A 20,586-nucleotide genomic window follows, 5' to 3' on the forward strand; every position below is an offset into this window, starting at 1 on the left:
CTGTCCCATCTCTTTGCTCCCCTCCCATCCAAGGTCATCAAGAAGTCAAACAACCTCCAGCTTACCAGACATCTGTAGAATCACGACCTCCTGGACCCCTCCCAATCTAGTTTCAGAAGAAATCACAGTGACAAGACGGCTCTAATCGCAGCCGTATATGACATCCGAATGCTGCTAGACCAGGGAGAAACAGTTGCCCTCATCCTACTCAAACTCTCAGCAGCTTTCAACACATCATATCCCACCACACACTGATCAACAACCTCCACCAGATCAGAATCCAAGGAGCAGCCCTCAAGTGGATCGCACACCTCACAGGAAGAACGTAGAAAATCATCCTCTCTCCCTAAGAACATCACCTGCGGGGTGACTCAAGGATCATCTTTCAGCCCATTTGTCTTTAAAACATACATGACCCCCCTGGCCAACATCATCAAAAGCCACAGACTCCACATCATCTTCTACGCCCACGACACCCAACTCATCCTCTCTCTGAATAACAATCCAACGTCCATCAAAGACAGGTTCAATAGATGCATGAAATGTGTTGCTGACTGGATGAACAGCAACTATCTCAAACTCGTAGATTTTCTGGATATGTGGTTGTCTGTATGTCAGGGCACAACAGCTTCTTGTAATCATGTAACTGGGTGCTATCCTGCCTGTTGCGAATCAGCGGGCTGCATATCCGCATTGTTCACTGCGGCACCGCCTTGAAGGGCCATTAAAATAGCGTCCCAGCCCTGCGCTATAGGGTATTTGCGAAGCCCTGCCGTCTCCTCCCTATGTAATGCAGTGCTCTCCACTTGCGCCCAAATTACAAGTGAGCGTTTCCAGCCAGCCACTGCTGGTGGATCCGCATGTTTCCATCTTTTTGTTATTAATCTGTTTGCCTTGATTAAACTCAGGTCCCGGGATTCTTGAGGTGATCTTATTGTTTTTTGATCTGGTAGAGAGTCCCAGTCTACAAATCTCCCATGTCAGCAGCAAGGGCGTGTCTGTACATGTGGCTATTGTTGTGAATACCTCTTGCCAGTATTGCTGTAGGGATATGCACGCCCAAAGCATGTGAAGCAAATCTGCATCTAACTGCTGGCAGCGTGGGCATGTAGAGGCGGTAGTATGGAAATATCTATTTATCTTGTCAGGCGAGAGATACGCCTTTTGGACGATATACATCTGTATAAGTTTGAATGTGGAATTCCTTGGTACGTGTTTGGGGCCCGCCAGCACGACAGCCCATTCTTTATCAGTCCATGGCCTGCCTCTGTCTGTCACCCAACTGACTCAGAGCCTTGCCATCGGTTTGAGTGTGTGTGTAAGGAGCACTTCCACTAACCAATGCACCACGTGGGAGCCTGCCTCCATGACATGTAGGTATTGAAGTAGCAGATGTGTCTGCGGTTCCATCGTCAAGTCTCCCCAGGCACCTGATAGCGCTTTCAGAAGGGAAGTGTATAGGAGGAATTGGCCTGCTGGCAACTCATCATTCTCAGCCAGTGTCACAAATGGCAGCAGTGCACCGTCACCATAAAGGTCGCCTAGCGTGGTTACCCTCGTGGCATGCCAGTTCGCCAGAGCTGCCTCCGATGTATCCAGTCTGCCTCGTGGTGTGCCAAGCAATGGCAGGAGAGGGGCATATGGAAGGGTCGCACGGGTAAGATATAAGCTCCTCTTATAACAGCGTATCACCAAGCCCAGGTGTAGTTGTTTTGCCTTGGAAGTTTCGTGACAGGGTGAAACAAATGATGATCTGAGAGCGGGTCCAGGGCTGTGCCTCGGTCGCCGCGCCCCCCAAATTCTGACTGTCAAGCCGTTTCGTCACCCATTGAAGTTGGGCAGCCAAATAATACAGTTCCATATTAGGGCCAGCCGCTCTGATCAGTAGAAGCGTACAGTTTCCACAAAGCTCGCGGTCTCCCGCAATTCCATGTGAAATCCCGGAACAGCCATTCTAGCTCTCGAAAGAGCTTCGGCGGAACATAGAGTGGGAGATTTGAAAAATAATACAGCAGTTTAGGGCAACACAATAATTTTCACCAGAGCGGTACGGCTCATGACTTTTAGAGGAAGTATCTTCCAGAATCGCTTTTGAGCTCGGAGTGCTGAGATTGCTGTTGTCAAATTACCCTCAAATAGGTCGTCAAATATCCTGAAGTATCTAAATGTGGTGGGGTACTATGTGAGAAGTGAGTCATTTAGAACCACAGCTCTAAGATGTCAGTCATACTTATAATTTGATTTGTTAAGCAGTGTAAGCTGAAAATGTACTACGTCCAGCCTGCTGGTGCTAGAATAAGGTTCAGAAGTGGTAAAATTGGATATATTGAAAACTCATTGAGGAGGGGCTCAGGCTACTTATTGAACATCATTGGGCAAAACAGAATATAAATGTTTGTCAGCTAAGCTCAAGCAAAGAAGATCATAAGCATAAAATCTGTGAGTCACTGTTCCAAACATTTACAGCACATCCTGTTAAACGAGGACGTTTGTGACTATGTGAGATAGTATTATGAACTCAATAGAAATTGATTTCCTCCCAGCAGAGCTAAGTGGGTACCGTCTAGAGTATTGTGTTGCTTGGCTGTGAAAGGGTTTCCTGTTCACTACAGAAGGCACAGTTCTGAGAGAGTATGCTGAATTTGAGTACTCTGTGAAAACCAGGCAAAGTGAGGCTCTGAAGCAAATGGGGGTTGACCCCCAACATGACACTGCACTTTTGATTTGTTTAGAGGGTGCCTCTTTGGATAGGGTGACTTTCACTTAATAGATGTTCAATGAAAATACGAAGTTTATTTTATTCTGAACTCCATTGCATGAACCTTCAACATTGATAGTCCACTATGTTGTAATTTTAGGTCCATTATTTTCAGTGTGTCAGTTTCCTATTCCTGCTTCACATTAGATTTTTTAATATTGAGAACTGTTTTAATTGTCACTTTTTGTGATGCCTGGGATGTTTGATATAGTTTTAGATTAAAATGTAAATTGTAACTGCTACAGTTTTTATGGACCATGGTAAGCTGAACTGTAGCTCATTCTAGCAATGAAAAACTATTGTGACGCTGAGGTCTGAGTAGTCTCTATACTTCTTTTGATTGCTATTGAATTTTTTACCAAATGAAAATAAAATGTATGCTCAAAATATTTATATATTGAGTTTTGTTACGTACGTACATTTTTACAATGATTACTTTTCACTCCATTTGGAAAATGTTGGTTCTGTTTAGCACAACACTTTTGTAAATTATTGCAGATGAAACAGCATCAGATTCTCGGAAGAGAGGGAAAAACAGTGAATGCACCTGAGGTTTGTTAAAGTGCTTTAATGTCGAACTTACAAGTATGTAAATCCAAACTTTTTTTTTCGTTGTCTAATTAAGATTAAATCAGTTAATAAATAAGTTATTACTACAGAGTTTTGATCCAAAATTAGCGGGACGGGTTTTTTTGTGAAACACAAAATAGCTTGGGTATAAGTGTTTAACTGGGGGACAGTGTTGCTAACCAATTTTTAAGAAACAGATTTTTAAATGTAATTTTACAGTATAGAAGTAATTCCATGTTAAATTCTGGTTATTGCATAGTTAAAAAATATTTTAAGAGGAGCAACACTTTTTCTATATATTGATGCTTCCCTAATGGACTTTAACACACACCAGTTGTGTTCATATGTATTTGCAATGTTAATAGATTAATATAACATTTTTTAAATTTCATTCTAGGAATGGGAAGCAGAAACTCATGATTGGTATTGTTTTGAATGCCATTTGCCTGGAGAGGTGTTGGTTTGTGACCTCTGTTTTCGGGTGTATCATTCTAAGTGTTTGCCTGACGATTGTAGGCTTAGAGAAAGTAGCAGTCACTGGCAGTGTCCCGTGTGCAGGGTGAGTACATCCAGAAATTTGCCTAATAACCTAATAGTTTAAATATGTAAAATGTTCATTAAAGTTGGCACACATAAACTGAGTCATTTGTTTTTTTTTTAATTCAGAATCCTATTTCATACATATATATGCCATCAATATATACATAAGCAATATGTATCTACAAAAAAGTAATATTGTTATACATAATATTTAAGGTTACACAACTATTCAGGTGAAAATTGCAAAATCTTATTGATAGCATAATGAAAACCATAGTCATGTGAATTCATTTTTCAACACAATTTAAAGATCTGAAAACACAAAAGAAGTAATAGGTTAAGTGACGAGAAATTATATAAATATTCAGAAAACAACTTCAAAAAGCACTCAAAATCCCTAAAAACCTTGTAGTGGAGAAGAAGAAAAAATGTAGAAAAATGTAAATTAAGGGTTCAGCTATCAATTCCATAAATAATCAGAAAAAAACGTAAAACTGCCCACTATGGGGCACATGCATCATTGTTAATATTTTTGCATTCAGGATGCATCAACCCAGATGCAATTTCTCAATTTAGGTAATCGCAAATTACCGAGATTTTCAAGGGGATTGCGATTCCTTTGACAAATGCACAAAAGTGCATTTTTCAAAGTGCCGTGTGGTGCACACACATGCCCTTAGGGCATGTGTGTGCGCCACATGTGCACACATGCCAATTTCGGGGGTGCATCAGGGCGGCCTTTTGGCACCCTTGCACCCTTGAAATTGCATGTGCAATTTGCAAGTACCTATTTGGTACTCGCAAATTGTGCATGCAATTCTCAGTCATGCCTATGGGCCACCAGGCCCATAGGAATGAATGGGAAGCAATACCTTATTTGCGATTCGTGGGTTGCGAGTCACAAATAAGGAATGTGTGGGAATGGCATTTTTTTGCGATTCCTACATGCATAAGCATTTGCGATTCCTAAATTGCGATTTCATCAAATTCTCAATTTGAGAATCGCATATGCATACTTTGATGCATGTGCCCATAAATCCCTAAGGAAGGTCACTACTCTAACCAGTGTTTTTAGATCTATTAACACATATTTATTGTGGCACCCATTTACAAATTTTATGAATATAATTTCTCTTGTTCTAAGAGTCCCTACTGTCTTTTTTAATGCTATTCATTTTTTTATTAAAACATATGCCATTTAACAAAGCAATCTAAAACTTACATGTATTTTCCATGTAGTTCACAGTAATTTGCTGAATTTCTATTGCAATGAGTGCATTCATAATTTTCTTTTAACCGGTAATATAATTCATCTTAAAAAACGACCTAACAATACATCATTATAATTACATGGAACAACAGTACCTGCAATTGAATACATTTTACTCCCCAGACTTCTAACCAAAACTGTTTGTCATTTGACATTCAAAACATAAATATAAAAAAGTACCAATAAAAGTTTTGCATGACCACATTTTCATTAATAAGGAAGTGAAAACTGTTCTATATTAAAAAAAATTTTTTTAATTGTGCTATGAGAATGTGAGGCCGAATATTGTTTTTTCCAAGTATCTATTGACCATTCAGCATTTAAATCAGATTGCAAAATATACAAATTCTTGGACTTTGTTCTATATTTTTACTAGTAGATAATGCATTAGAAATTTGAAAGATTTAAACCTTGTGAGATGCCATATTAAGGCAATGTAGATTTGAACCTGGCAAGTACTATCTACATTAGAAAAAGTTACAGCTTGGAAAATCACAAGAAATGTATTATACCTGCATAAGGAACGAAGGCCACTTGCACGTTGCAAATCATGAAAACAAATTAGGACTTCATTATGCAACATTTGTGAAACCAGAGATATTCTCTAAACTTCCATGATTCCCAATGAATTGTTTCTCCACTAATTTTAATATTTGTATTATTCCACTGAGTGAAGTAAAAAACTGTCCCTTATGTGATATACTATACACCAACACTGGATCATTTTTTTAATTGCAGAGTAATAGTTCAGATTCTAAGCACTTCCGATCCATATCAACACTTAAAAGTATGAAACGATAAAGCAGCAGTTATGAAATGAAGAATGTCAGAAATAAAGCACATGCACCCTAGTAGGCATGAATTAAGTCTTCTTTCTAAAAATATGTAGTTTCTTTTATTTGGCTGAGTCTTTGCTGTTGAATGCATGATGCTTCATTGGGCACAATACAACACATTTTCAATTGTGACCATTACCTCTTCATCTTTTCTCCTTTGAGAGATCTCCATTGCTGATCATAAGTACTAACTAGTTCTGGTCACATGCTGGATCCCCGACTCCTTTTTTTTAATAAAATATAGTTTTCACTTTCTGTTATATTAACTAGTTTACAAATTGAATGTACATTTTGGGAAGCCTTTATGAAGGCTACATTGGCCAAATGGAATTAATGTCTTTCTTTACAAAACACAATTTAAACTCCAATAACTCACTTGCGAAATCCTGTGACCTGAATATCTCTTAAAAAGCCTTTTTTGTTTTAGAAAAAAATAAGTGAAAACGGATACAATGTAGCTAGACAGTTGCTTCAGTTATTTTTAACAGATGCACAGGAAACTTCTCATGGAGCTATTAGGATATCTATTCTTTCTACCATAGATGAGGGAGGGCTCCTTATTATTTTATTGGCGATTCTCCTGAAGTAGAACTACGATTAAAGGTTAGAAACTATTCCTTCCCCTACAGTGGATTTCCATTGATCATCATAAGCTCTGAATGAGTAGTGAGTGCATCCTTAAAAATGTCCTTAGAAAGAAGAAACAATGCTTCAGCTGACGGATCTACTCAAGAGAGGCTTTGAACAAATGTTGGCATTTGCACTTTAGTCAGTTGCAAGAAAGTAATATCTTGTATGGGATGAACTCACCTCATAGTAGAGAATGTACACATTTTCACAAAAGAGATTTTTCTTAGTATGTTATGCAGATTTGTAGAGTACACTATCACCAGGGAGGTTATTCTGGCGCTGAGCAGGTGTGAGCCTAGTCAAACCTTGAGTTACTCGGGCTACTCAAAAAGCCAGGCCTTCAGCTTCTTGCAGAATTCAGGAAGTAATGAGGAGGCTCTTCTGTGTAGTTGTTGGTAGTTCCACAATTTAGGAGTGATGTAGAAGACTGTACCGCCGAATCTGTTTTTCCATATTCATGGGATGTGTAGAAGTAGGAGTCTGTACAAGAGGAAGCTGTCTGGAGGGGTTGTGAAATTGGATACGATTGTTGAGCTATGCTGGGCCAATGTTGTGTAGTGCCTTTAAAGTATGGGTAAGGAGTTTAAATTGTGCTAGTTTGTGTATGGGCAACCAATGGAGCACCTTCAGATGTGGTTGGATGTGAGTATGGCATAAAAACCTGAGAGTGATTGTGGACGCAGAGTTCTGAATGGTGTGCTGCCTTCTGGTGAGTCTTTTGTTGATCTCGGCATAGAGGGTTTTCCAGTAGTTGAGGTTGCTTGTGATGCTGGTGATCAGGACATGCATGATGGTTTTCTGGGTGCTGATTGGGAGACATTTCAGGGTATAGAAGCATCTTTAAGGTATAGAAGCATAAGGCAGTAATGATGTTGAGTTGGGAGGTCATGTCAAGTTTGCATCCAGTGACTATTCCGAGGTTCTTAGCGAGGGTGGTGGAGGTGGATGTCGGTCCTCGCACCAGGTGGAGTCTCACGGTGAAGTGCTGTTCCCAAAGGTCATGATTTTGGTCTAGTTGGTATTCTGCTTTAGGCAGTTGGTCTTCATCCAGTTGGTGATGTCAATCAAGCAGGCATTGAACTTGAACTGGGTACTGGGCTTTGTGTCTATGAGGGAGAGAATGAGTTCTGCATCATCCGTGTAAGAGAGGACGTTGAGATCATGGGAGCGAATTATGCTGGCTAAAGGAACATATATGTGTTTAAGAGGGTCCGGCACAGGAAGGATCCTTGAGGATGAGATCGTGAGCATCCCATGTATACGATTTCATTAGGCTTGCTAACTGGGACTTACTGTAAAACAGGATATGCAGCTTTACATGATTTAAAAGATAGTTTGGTTAGCCTTCTGATAACAACAGAATGAAAGAAACTATCCATCCAGAGACAGACTGCTTTGGTGTTTCTAGGCTGGTCCAAATGGTCCTAGAATTGATAAAGACATGCTTGGTTTTTCCAAAATCTTTGATTTTGTGTAAATACATTTTGGATAAATTGTATTGAAATGGATTGGTTAGCATGGGAGTTAGACCTTGGATTAGTCCGCATGATAATCTTATTCTAATGGAAAACGATATATTGTTCATTGGAACATAAGAATTTCACTCACCTTTACTAAGAAAAAGTGGAAATGTTATCTATAGTTTATAAAAAGTGCTCTAGGATTCCATGCATGGGCAAGATTGTTACACATGATTTCAATGAAGATTCTCCTGAAGGTGAATTAGAATTACAATGATTTCTCCTTCATTATCATAGTCTGTACTGGATATGGTGAGTCAGCATTCTGAAGAAGGGTAATTTAGCTTTTACTTGTCAAATAAAATATAAACTACCCTTCATATCACATGGTAGATTTGACTGAGACTCGACTTTCACTCTTAGTTGTGTGTCTTCATTAGCAGAGGCACTTGCTGAGCAGGATGAAAGTTTCCTATATTTGCTTTTGCTCATCATTAAATCTGCTTTGACTGCGTTACTGATTATTGCTTTTACTTCGAAATATGAGCTACTTTGGTGCTTTACACAAACCACTAACCAAATCAAAAAACGGGACGAGAGAGAGGGAAACGCTAGGTCCACCCTCCTGTTTCAATTATAAACCAAAGAATCCGAGATCTTGGATGAAGAACCTAGCTTGGGAAAAGGTTTTTTGCTCAATTAGAGTCAGAACAAACCATTGCATAAAAGGAACAAGCATTTACAATGCAATAGGTCTCCCAGCTTTAAAGTTTGAGCTATTGGCATTGTACATTACAATGTGTTACATTAATTTGTTATCAAACTCTGAATTGTTGTATAAAGATGAGTTGCAAACTGTCAAATGTTGCTGAATAGTAAGCAATGTTGTGAATAATATTGTTTGCTAGTCATCCTTGGGTACCAGAGTACTTCACTTGAGGCAGCTCACTACTCTGCACTCACTACTCTGCACTCACTACTCACTACTCTGCACTCACTACTCACTACTCTGCACTCACTACTCTGCACTCACTACTCTGCACTCACTACTCTGCACTCACTACTCTGCACTCACTACTCTGCACTCACTACTCTGCACTCACTACTCTGCACTCACTACTCTGCACTCACTACTCTGCACTCACTACTCCGCACTCACTACTCCGCACTCACTACTCCGCACTCACTACTCTGCACTCACTACTTTGCTCTCACTATTCACTACTTTGCACTCACTACTCACTACTTTGCACTCACTACTCACTACTCTGCACTCACTACTCACTACGCTGCACTCACTACTCACTACTTTGCACTCACTACTCTGCACTCACTACTCTGCACTCACTACTCTGCACTCACTACTCACTACTCTGCACTCACTACTCTGCACTCACTACTCACTACTCTGCACTCACTACTCACTACTCTGCACTCACTACTCTGCATTCACTACTCTGCACTCACTACTCTGCACTCACTACTTTGCTCTCACTATTCACTACTTTGCACTCACTACTCACTACTTTGCACTCACTACTCACTACTCTGCACTCACTACTCACTACGCTGCACTCACTACTCACTACGCTGCACTCACTACTCACTACTTTGCACTCACTACTCTGCACTCACTACTCTGCACTCACTACTCTGCACTCACTACTCTGCACTCACTACTCTGCATCACTACTCACTACTCTGCACTCACTACTCACTACTCTGCACTCACTACTCTGCATTCACTACTCTGCACTCACTACTCACTACTCTGCACTCACTACTCAATACTCTGCACTCACTACTCTGCACTCACTACCATAATAACAGAGCATTGGATGAAGAGGGCTGGCCGGAATAAATATATATAATATATCTCGAGGTAGTAAAGTCAGCTGCACTTGGCTAACGCCAGACCTAAAATGTATAGTAGTAAGTCAGTACGCAGCGCCTTTGCAACAAACAGCTGGACATCTCAAACTGCACTGACATGTATCACATTTTTTTGCATAACAATTGCTGATTCCCAATCCAAAAATAAATATCACATGCTTTATATAGCTCGGTGCAATAGGGAAAAACAGGAGCCTTTGTGTGACAAAGTACTTTAAAAGAATCAATGCAACCCTATGAAAGGAAAGAAAAATTGACTTTCATTTAGAGACTGTTAAGAGATGAAAGCTTTGCTCCCAATTTCGGAGAGCTCTCTTGTTGCACAGTTTAAGTACAAAAAGGCGCCAGAAATGTAACACCTATTTTAACATCTACTGATAATTGAAGTGCAGACAGTACTTGACCCTTTCCGGGTGTGTATGGTTCCTTGTCAGATCTTGGTCCTGCCCGTCCCACCCAAAGGCAGGGTCATGCCAGTTCGCAGGAGACCGGCTGGGTGCCAAGCTCTGACAACCACCCAGTACAATAGTATTTGCCAGATCCTTGATCCGGATACACAGCCTGCTTGAGCTATATAAAAAACGCAGAGGGCGTTTCAAGCAAATGAAAATACGAACAGTTAACAGGAAAACATCTTCAGTACTATGCAGCAGTCAAATTCCTAGACGAAGTGCAGAAAGCCCAGTTGTATGCAGCCTGACAATTAATTGAAAACCGGGTCCCTCCAGTCTGTCCTTTTGCTCCTTCACATCTTTAGCGACAAGGCCACTATGCTTGCCACACTCTACAGACATGCGCTTGGGCATTTATTGTACAAAAGAATACACTCCTCACAAATGGGGATTCGGACTGACCGAAAGGCCTATCCAGTCAGCCAATTTAATCCAGTCTGTCGATGCCATACAAACGAGCGATCTGTACATTTGCCACAGAGGCATTCAAAAAGTGTACCATGATTGGTACGTTAAAGTCACTCTCATAGTACATGCGACTGAAAAAACAAAACGGGAGGATTACCTATGGTCAAATAAAGTTTCAGCAGCCTAACTAATGTGCTCTTCAGAACCTCCTGAAAGCCGTTAAACTAAAGTCAATACTGAAAGTGAATGGAAAGGTATTCAAAAGTTTGCCACCTTTAAAACTAGAGTCGACGAGAACCCAACAACCAGGGGGTATAAACATGGACAACACTTGACACCGACTTGAATTCTCTAAACGACGTTTTTTTTAATCATATGTCAGTAAAAAGCACATACCTTTGATTACTCAAAACAGCACAGTCGGCCTGATAACACAGATCATATCTGGACAAAATGGAACATGGCATGGGGTGCGCAGAAGGAAGCACAGAGAGAAGCGGGGAGTGGGAAGAATGGGGGTTAAAACTAAGTAAGAAGCGAGGATGTTAGATGAGGCAAGAGTAGGTAGAATAAGAAAGCTACACATTAAGGTAAATAAATGTGGGCTATACATGTAGGTCACGGAAAAAGTAAAGGAAAATAGGGTGATGAGAAGAGTGAATTGGTGGGAGACGAGGCAGGAAGAGACCCAGTGGGACGAGGATCAATAAAATGAGCAACACCGAAGAGAGCATGGAGTGGGGAAGCCCACCAGAAGGTAGTAGTAATGACCATATATATAAAACGGGAAAACTGCGATCCAGTCTGAGTTCAGAGATGGCAGGGGGAGAGGATAGACACCTAGCAAGATCGGAGGAAGTGGGAGGGGAAAGGGAGGTGCCGTGCAGAGAGAGGAAGAGGAGGTGCAAGAAGAGGCAACGATAGGCAGAGGTAGGCAATAAATGAAAAAAAACACTCACTGAAAGTCTGCTTTCGATTCTGCGACTGTCCGCAAACCCAAAACAACGACCTCCTCCTCCCCCGAGGGCACGTCACCACGCACGAGTACAAAAACAAGACGTGCGCGCAAAACGAAACCTATGGTGGGGCGGGACTTCCGTTTTGTGAAGCCCGCGCCCACGGAGTGCCTGGAGGAGCAGTGGTGACGCGGGGCATGGGAGAGCCCCGCGGTCGGTCGGTCGGAGGCTGCAACAGAACGTAGTGCCGGTGAGCGTGGAAGGGGGGGATGCCTGTATGTGTGCGTGTATGTGTGCGTGTGTGTGTGTCTGTGTGTGCAACGGCGGAGGGGGGGGGATGTCTCTCCGTGCGTGTATGTGTGCGTGTTTGCGCATGCGTGCAGGGGGAGGTGTGCCTGGGTATACTTGCGCTCCCCAGGAGACAGCCACGGCGAGCGCGTTCGCGCGCGCGTGGCCTGCGCCGATCGCCTTTTGCGAAATGCGCGCGGCAGGTGCTGTCTCCTGGGGAGCAGAGTCAGCAGCAATAGATCTCCTGGCGGACACAGCGCTGACGCGCTGTTAAACGCCAGGAGACCTAAAAATGGCCTTTCTTGAGTCCCCTCACCAGGGTTTCCCCACGGTGACATGCTTCATCATAGGGGCCATCCCAACCCGCTGAGGGTTGGGGCGTGCTACGACTTGCGACACTACGTAGGAGCAGTGTTTTTGTGAGTGACTGTGTAGTGCAGTGGTGTAAGTGGAGTGGGTGGGTTAAAAATATCTCACTAGTGGGCAAAATAACTTTATTCTGGCTCATAGTTGATCTATTCAAAACAAGGTCGGTCTCTAGGGTTCCTGTCTAGAATGGATCAGGGGTCCCTAGTGGATGTCAACTAGTTTCAAGCTTCCCCAGTGCTCTTCTTCAGGACAAACACAGGGTCCCTCCCTATGTGTACCAATCCTTAAGTGACCTAAAGTGAGGAAAAAATGGGTTGCGCTACAACTATTAGGCAAGCGAGGTTAATACATACGATACATTGATCATGTAGTATCTGTAAATAGAAATGGAAAACATAATTATCACGTACAACCTATTCCCTGTGGTGTAGGTGATTTCTAAAAACCACAACACAACTGTTCACTCATCCATTTCGAGTGTTTATGCGCTTAGCCATGCTTGGTTAAGAAGTTACACTCCTTATTTCAGCTGCAAACAATTGTGACTGCGTGAAACCGTGCCTTAGTACATTTAAAAAAAACAAAGGATTCACCCCGTGACACTATCCTCGGAACATGACGAGTAGTGTTATTACTGGTTACGTCCTAGCGTTGGGTCATGCTATTAGGTGAAATGAAAAACAGGCAATTGTTCGTTATTGCCTCTTATCGTTCTTTTCGTGATGTTTCTTTAGTACGTTATATTCATGGAGCTGCAAAAGTTAATACTTTTAAGGACTGACCATACAAGACCGACAAAAACATATACATAAAAAGAATCAACATACTAGTTAAAGAGCTTCATGGTCTCCGAGACGCTGAGAGGTTCTAAGTCGAACTCTGCGGAAGGAAAAAAGCGGGACGAAGCGATATTGAAAGCTTCGTTGCTACGGGAGGAAAACGCGGGTGAACTGTGGTGGTTGCTGCAGGTTGCCCGGTTCACACCTACAAAGGAAAAAACTTTCTTGGAGTGAAAATCATCACTGGCGTGTTCGCCTGTTGTCCCTTGAGACCATATATTTCTGAGTCTTTCCCGGGTAGAGGTTTAAGTAGTAAGGGTTATCCGCCTAGTCATTAAAAAATAACTAGAGGGGAAACCTTCACAAAATGGCAGCCACGTTTGGCTAAAGAGGGAGGACCTTTTTGAGTGCGCGGAGTAAACAGAGGAACGTAACTCCATGCATATTCACAAAAACATAAAAGTAATACAAGAGTAATAATAAAGGGAACAAATAATAAGTAATAAATATGAAAGAAAAGACAATACATACACGCAGACAAACTGGGTGTGTGCACTGACTGTTGGCTCAATATAATGGTTGAATGATGGCTCCTATTCAGGGGAAGTGAATGGCAGAGGATTTGATATGTGTTGCTGGCTACTGTAACCTCTTTCAATTATATTGGGGTACTGCATCACAGAGAGTGTCATGTGTCACAACATAAAGGCCCCATCTGTTAATCCTGACTTGTTTTTTCTTTAAAGAAATGTAGGTAACTCAGTTTTTGTTTCATTTTGAAAATTGCCCCCAAGGGATACCATTGTTGAGACCTTTGCTGTCAGTACGCCATTTGTAAACCCAACGTTGCTCTTTTTCGAGTAACCTTTGTTCTAGATTATCGCTGCATTTGACATGTTCAAGGATCACCCATTTCATGTCGTTGGGTGTGTTTATGCCATGGTTTGTTCTGACTCTAATTGAGCAAAAAACCTTTTCCCTAGCTAGGTTCTTCATCCGAGATCTCGGATTTTTTGGTTTACAAACCACTAACCAACATGTTGTCTTCTTTTTGGGAAAAGAGAGTGAGAACTAGATGAGGTCTTTTCTGGACTGTGCATCATCCTCTCATTAGTTCACTTTTAAAAATACTTCTATATTCAGTACAAGGCTGCACTTCTCTGTGGAGTATCAAGGTAAATGCAAGGTATAAAGTATATTGATGAATTGGTAATTAAACCGAAGAATGGTGAAAATTATATGTGAAAACAAAGTTGCAGTAATCAATGAAGGGACTCAAGCTCTGTTGGTAGTACGTTTTGTTATACAGAGCATAGGAAAATATAGATGTGTGTGGCATGTGTAGCTGTAGGTACACATGCTGCACATACTCCTGCCATCTAGGATTGTGTTTGGACGGGTGCAATTTTCTTTGATGAACTCTTCAAGTCATGAGGTATAGTGACTCCACTCTGACTGTTAATGCGCACTACTCCACAACAAAGATCTCCGTAACATTCCATTGAAACCCCAGACACAGGATGACCAATGGGATGAATAGGACATAGACTGCCCGGTACACTGATCCCGACCTGCATCCAGCAAATCCATCCCCACCAGGTGTCACCACCTTGTATCACAACGTTTTGCAAAGGGCAGCCACCTACCACAATTTGGAAATGCACAAATAAAAGAGGATGAAGAATTTCTTGTAAAGACGTTATCCTCCACCCAGCACTCCATATAAATTCTCCAAATTCCTAATTGGTTGTTGAAATCTGCCCCTGATACTCGTAAATGCAGTACGCTTACTTCAAAGTTGCCGGCGTTTTTTTATCGATGTTGGTGTGGGTAGTGCTGTTATCTCTAGACACGTGTTTATGTGTTTAGCTCTTCATCAGTAGAGAGCGGAGAAAAGTCATCTGGGGTTGCTGAAATGCTTCCCAAGTCTTCAGAGGTCACAGTACCACTCCACTGGCACACAGGTGCATCCCAGGTGAGCTTGTCAGCTCGTTAGCTATGGGAGCCTTCTGAACAGGAGGGGGCACATTGCCTTTCATCACATCACAGCACAGTTCATACCATTGCATTCTGGTAAATGCACTAAAGTTACTTTGAAGTAGCTCTAGTTTTTCACCAAAGTTGGTGCGGGTAATGCTGTTATCTCTAGACACGTATTTCTGGGTTTAGCCTGTGACTCACTCACACTCTCCCCCACCACAATCACACTTGTTGTCTGGGAAGCTACAGGGGTTTCTTCCACGGTGGGTAAAAATGACCTCAGGTCCTGGGGTCCTCGCCGTCATAAGCCAGGGTTACTGCCTGGGGCTCACCACCACCCCACCAAACATTCCTCCTGGCAAACACTCCTTATCCACAGAACATTAATGCCTCCTTCAGGAGGAAGTAGAGGCACTTATTCACAAGGGGGCCATGAAACGTGTGCCACTCCACCACTGCGGCAAAGGAATATACTTCTTGTACTTTCTCATCACCAAGAAAGACGGGTCCTTCAGGCCTATACTCTACCTCAGGACCCTCAGCCAGTACATTCTCATAGAGTACTTCCACATTGTAACACTTCAGGGAGTTATCCCTCTAAAGCAGCAAGGTGACTTTGTGACTGCCCTCTACCTGCAGGACGCCTGCTTTCAAATCCCGATCTGCCCTGCACATTGCCAGTACCTCTGGTTTGTGGTATGTTGCCAGCAGTACCAATTCAAAGTGCTGTCCTTTGAGGTCACCACTGCCCTCAGAGTGTCCGCAAAGTGTCTTGGCATGTTGCCCGCTCACCTGAAGATGAACGTTATCCATGTCTTCCCTATTTGGGCGACTGGCTGATCTAGAACTCAAACACTACTTGGCACATACACAGGCCACCATCGACCTATTACCATCAATATCACAAAGTCTCAACTCCAACCCCTTCAGGTCCAGCCATTCTTACAAGCGGCTCTCAATTCTGTCACCGTGAAAGTCTATCCAACTCCGCAGATTCAAGCTTTCCAATCATTGCTCCCACAGTCTGTTTGCCAAGTAACGATCAGGACGGACATGCGCCTCCTCGGCATGGAGGCATCTTGTATTGCCATCGTCCCTATGCCCGGTTACACATGCACCCATTGCAAGAGTGCCTAGCTGCACAGTGGTCTGATGGTCACTTAGAAAATCTAGTGTTAATCTTGGGCCACACTCATCGCTCTCTGCAGTGGTGGAACAGCAGCAGTCTGTTGGAGGTCACCCTTTCATCAATCCAGTTCCACAAGTGACCTTCACAACAGACGCCTTCCTTTCTGGGAGGGGACAGATCTCCACATCAACTACTCTGAGCTACTAACATACAGCTAGCACTCACGCCGTTCAGGATATTTGGTAGTGGGCACTCTATCGTAGAGTCTATCTAATGGCATAGTACTTACTGGGAGTGGAGCACAACCTTGCTGACCTACTCGGCAGGATGTAGAAACAAGTCCATGAGTGGACACTCCACCCACAAGTTCTACTCCCATCGTTGGGGTTTTCCGACGTAGACCTCTGCCTCTGCAAAAATGCTAAATACTCAAGCTTCGCCTCCAGGTACCCACAGTTCATGGGTAATGCACTATGGATAAACTGATGGGGGATATTTACTTGCACTTCTCTGTTTCTCCCACTTCTTCGGTTAGTGGTTCGGAGGTTTTGGCAAACACACCTCATCTCATCTTGGTGACTCCCAACTGGGTCAGACATACCTGGTTCACCTCCGTCCTCAACTCCCAGTGCCTGACAATAAGCCACCCAAGTGTCCGGACCTTCTCATGAGGGCCAGAGTACACTTAAGACCCCCGAACCCCAAGCAGCTAAATCTTGCTATTTGGCTCCTATTGTCTTAGAATTTGGTTCCCTCAACGGACTTCCAGAGTGTAAACATCCTTACGGAGGCTTTTAGGACTACCACAAGAGCCTGCTGTGGAGCCAAACGGAAGAGATTTGCGCGCTACTGTGTTCCCAGTATCATCAACTCTCTCCATGTCAGGTTGTACTCCGCAGGATCTGATTGTAGTAAGTATGTTCCACCTCCGGACCTCACCAACACACCGGGATATAAAATACACAGGGTGTTCGAGCGATCAGGCGAGGGAAGGAAAAGAAGGGAACAGCAGGGAAAGGGAAACTGTAAAAGAAAGCACACCAGATTAGAACATGCATAAATATGCTACTCTCAGTAATTTCACGCTATTGGTCTTTTCGCTATTCACCTGACTCCGGCTCTCAAAGTCTCTTGCCTCTGCATATCTTGCGTTATGAGCTCAGAGTTTCTCATTTCCCTATAAAACAACACCAGATACACATTAATATCTCAGTCCGAACTAACCATAGGAAGGTACTAAGTGTATGTATTCCTGCCAAACGTACCCACAGTTATTTATAATCATCACACTTGGAATAAAGGTTATCCAGTATTGGGGTATCTTTCATAGATTCACATAGCATAGCTGGAGGTAGGCGTCCGCAAGGGTGGAGTTGGTCGGGGCGCATAAGGCCAGCAGAGGAGATGCGATGCATAGCCATAGAGGATGGCTTAGTGGCAGTATTCTGTAAATCTCTGAGTGATTGAGGTGAATACCTGATAGGATGGTCAGCGTGGCATGCCCTAAGGCCCGTCCTGGCGCGGACGGGCGCAGACGGGCTTGCCTTTGGTTTAAGTAGGAGAGATGAAGGAAGGGGTGTGGCCTATCGTGGAGGGGGCGTGGCCTGACCAGGCTTCCCCTGGATGGCGTCACTAAGTGTGGCGACCCGCGACAGCGTTCAGATCGGCTGTGCGGGGGGGGGGGGGTGCTAGCGAGGATGGTGCCAGGTAAGTGAAGTTTAAAAACACAAGAAAATACAATTTAAAAAAAAATGCTCGTTGCTCCCGGCTTTCCGCCTCAGGAGTTAGTCTCTATCTGCCAGCGCGCATGTTGGACACGGCCTCGTGGCGTGGGCCTACCCCTCCCACATGGCGGGCCCCGGACGACATCGGGCCGCCGTCGAGCTGCTGTCGACCCTCCTGACACGAACATTCCCGAACCCGCAAGGAGGGCCGCCCCCTGGCAGCCTACGGCTCTCCCTCTCCCTGGCCCCCGGCGGGCCCTGCTCGCCAACACCGCCGGTTCAGCAACCATGCCGGGCCCCATCTCTGGCCCGACTCCATCTTGGGCTCACCACGTCCCGAGCACGTGGCCGCCGCCACCCTGGCCCCGGCCCCAGCGAAGCCCCGACATCGGGGCACCAAGATCCTCCCAGGTGGTCGAGTGGCCACTTGACAGATCCGAAAGGCGGGAAGTCTCGAGGGCCCTCCAGCCGTCCCCGGACGCCTGGTATCGATCGCCCTCCAGCCTCCCTGGGCGCTGGCTCCACCCCCCTGCTGGGTGTCTGGACACCTTCATCCCGGCCCCTCTGACCCCCAGGCGCGAGGGTCCGGACATCAAAGGACTCCAGTCCTATATCTGGGCCAGCCCTGGATCAGGACGGCAGTTGTATCTGGAGTCGAAGCCCTGCTGACCTCGTCGCGGCTGATCCTGATCCGAACTCTTGCACCTGGAACTATCTTTGAGGCCCTGCTGACGCTGTCGCGGCCTGTCCAAGCTGAACCACCTTCGAGGCCCTGCTGACGCTGTCGCGGCCTGTCCAAGCTGAACTACCTTCGAGGCCCTGCTGACGCTGTCGCGGCCTGTCCAAGCTGAACTACCTTCGAGGCCCTGCTGACGCTGTCGCGGCCTGTCCAAGCTGAACTACCTTTGAGGCCCTGCTGACGCTGTCGCGGCCTGACCAAGCTGAACCATCTTCGAGGCCCTGCTGACGCTGTCGCGGCCTGACCGAGCCACACCATCTTCGAGGCCCTGCTGACGCTGTCGCGGCCTGTCCAAGCTGAACTACCTCCGAGGCCCTGCTGACGCTGTCGCGGCCTGAACCCTTGAACCACTACGCACCAGTGGGTGCCAAGACTGTCCCGCTACCCCCTTTTCCCCCGAGATCAAGACATTCCGGATCCCTCGATCCTTGCCGCTATCCTGCCAAGAACTTGCTTTGAGTACTTATATAAAGATTCTTGTGAACCTCCTTCCTGTGTAGTGTCTATCTGTGAGTAGTGTGATTACCCTGCTGTTACGATTGTAGGAGAGGAGCCTCGCCAAGGAGGCCTCCCTACGGTGCTCGGCCTATTCCATACCGAGAGGTGGGTCTCGGGGCGGACAGTCAGACACCTTCTGTCTCCCCTGGGGTCGCCTTTCCAACATTGGTGGCAAGCGACGGGATCCGAGCCCACGCAAATCGTACAGCGAGTAACACGTCACTACTGACAGAGACACACAGCCACGATGACTACTAAGGAAGCCGGAACGACCACAGAATTCCAGAAAGACCTGTTAGAAGAGTATACCCATAAAGAACTTAAACAATTTTGCAAAGACTTGGGTATCGCTACCACTGGACTAAGTACAAAGGACGATTTCAAAGAAGCACTGCAAACCTGGGTGGAGACCAGAGAGACCCCACCCCAACCGAACGATGACATTGTCCATGAAGTACCCGTGAGTACCGTCATAGCCCCCATAGAAGAAAGAACCGCCAACAGGGACCCGGGCCTCTCCCATGAAGATGCCCGGGAGCGAGAGAGGAGTCGGCTCCATGAACTAGAGCTCGCCCGACTCCGGCTGGACGGAGAACTCCAATTAGCAGAAAAGAAAATGGCCCTTGAACAACTGCGATTAGAGGGAGATCTAGAAGAGAGGCGGCGGCAAAGAGTATTGGAAGAAAAAAAACTTGCGTACGAACACGAGCGTGGCCTCAAAGAACTCGAAATCAAAGCCACCCTCGAAGGAACTGGCGCTACGGTAGCCCGGAACCCCTCACCGCCTGCCGACCCAAAGGTCCACATCCCGAAGGATATCGTAAAGGAGTATTACAAGAATGACGATATCCAGCAATGGTTCAAGGCGTACGAAGTTGCCATGACCGCGCACCGCATTCCGCGATCAGACTGGGGTGCCGGCTTATGGGGAAGGTTCGTCAGCGAAGGAAGAGACACCCTGCTGGAGCTGGCCGACGAAGTAATGTCCTCCTATGACCACATGAAGGACGCCCTGCTTGTCCGGTATGGCCTCACCCCCGAGATGTACCGGCAGAGATTCAGAGACTGCAAGAAAATCCCCGGTACCACGTGGGTCGAATACGTGAACTTTTATAGCAGGGCCCTGGAAGGATGGATAAAGGGCAGCAAAGTGTCCACCTACGAGCAGCTGTTCAACCTCATCGTTTGGGAGCACCTCTCCAACAACTGCTTTGTCGAGCTCCGACAGCATCTACTCGACAGCAAGCTAACCGAGCCCCGGAAACTCGCCGTCGAGGCAGACCGATGGGTGAGCACCCAGGTCCCCC

General features: G+C 44.9%; 1 protein-coding gene across 4 annotated transcripts in view; it reads left to right on the top strand.

The window, feature by feature from the left end:
• ZMYND11 (zinc finger MYND-type containing 11) overlaps positions 1–20,586 on the top strand; it is an 836,880-nt gene that overhangs the window by 297,644 nt on the left and 518,650 nt on the right. For all 4 annotated transcript variants that reach the window (XM_078663281.1, XM_078663280.1, XM_078663283.1 and 1 more), the window contains 2 exons: positions 3,257–3,310; positions 3,726–3,887. In XM_078663281.1, coding sequence (XP_078519407.1) covers positions 3,257–3,310; positions 3,726–3,887 — 216 coding nt within the window. The remainder of the gene's footprint in view (positions 1–3,256; positions 3,311–3,725; positions 3,888–20,586) is intronic.

Source organism: Lissotriton helveticus, chromosome 10, assembly GCF_964261635.1.
Source record: "Lissotriton helveticus chromosome 10, aLisHel1.1, whole genome shotgun sequence".
NCBI lineage: Eukaryota > Metazoa > Chordata > Amphibia > Caudata > Salamandridae > Lissotriton > Lissotriton helveticus.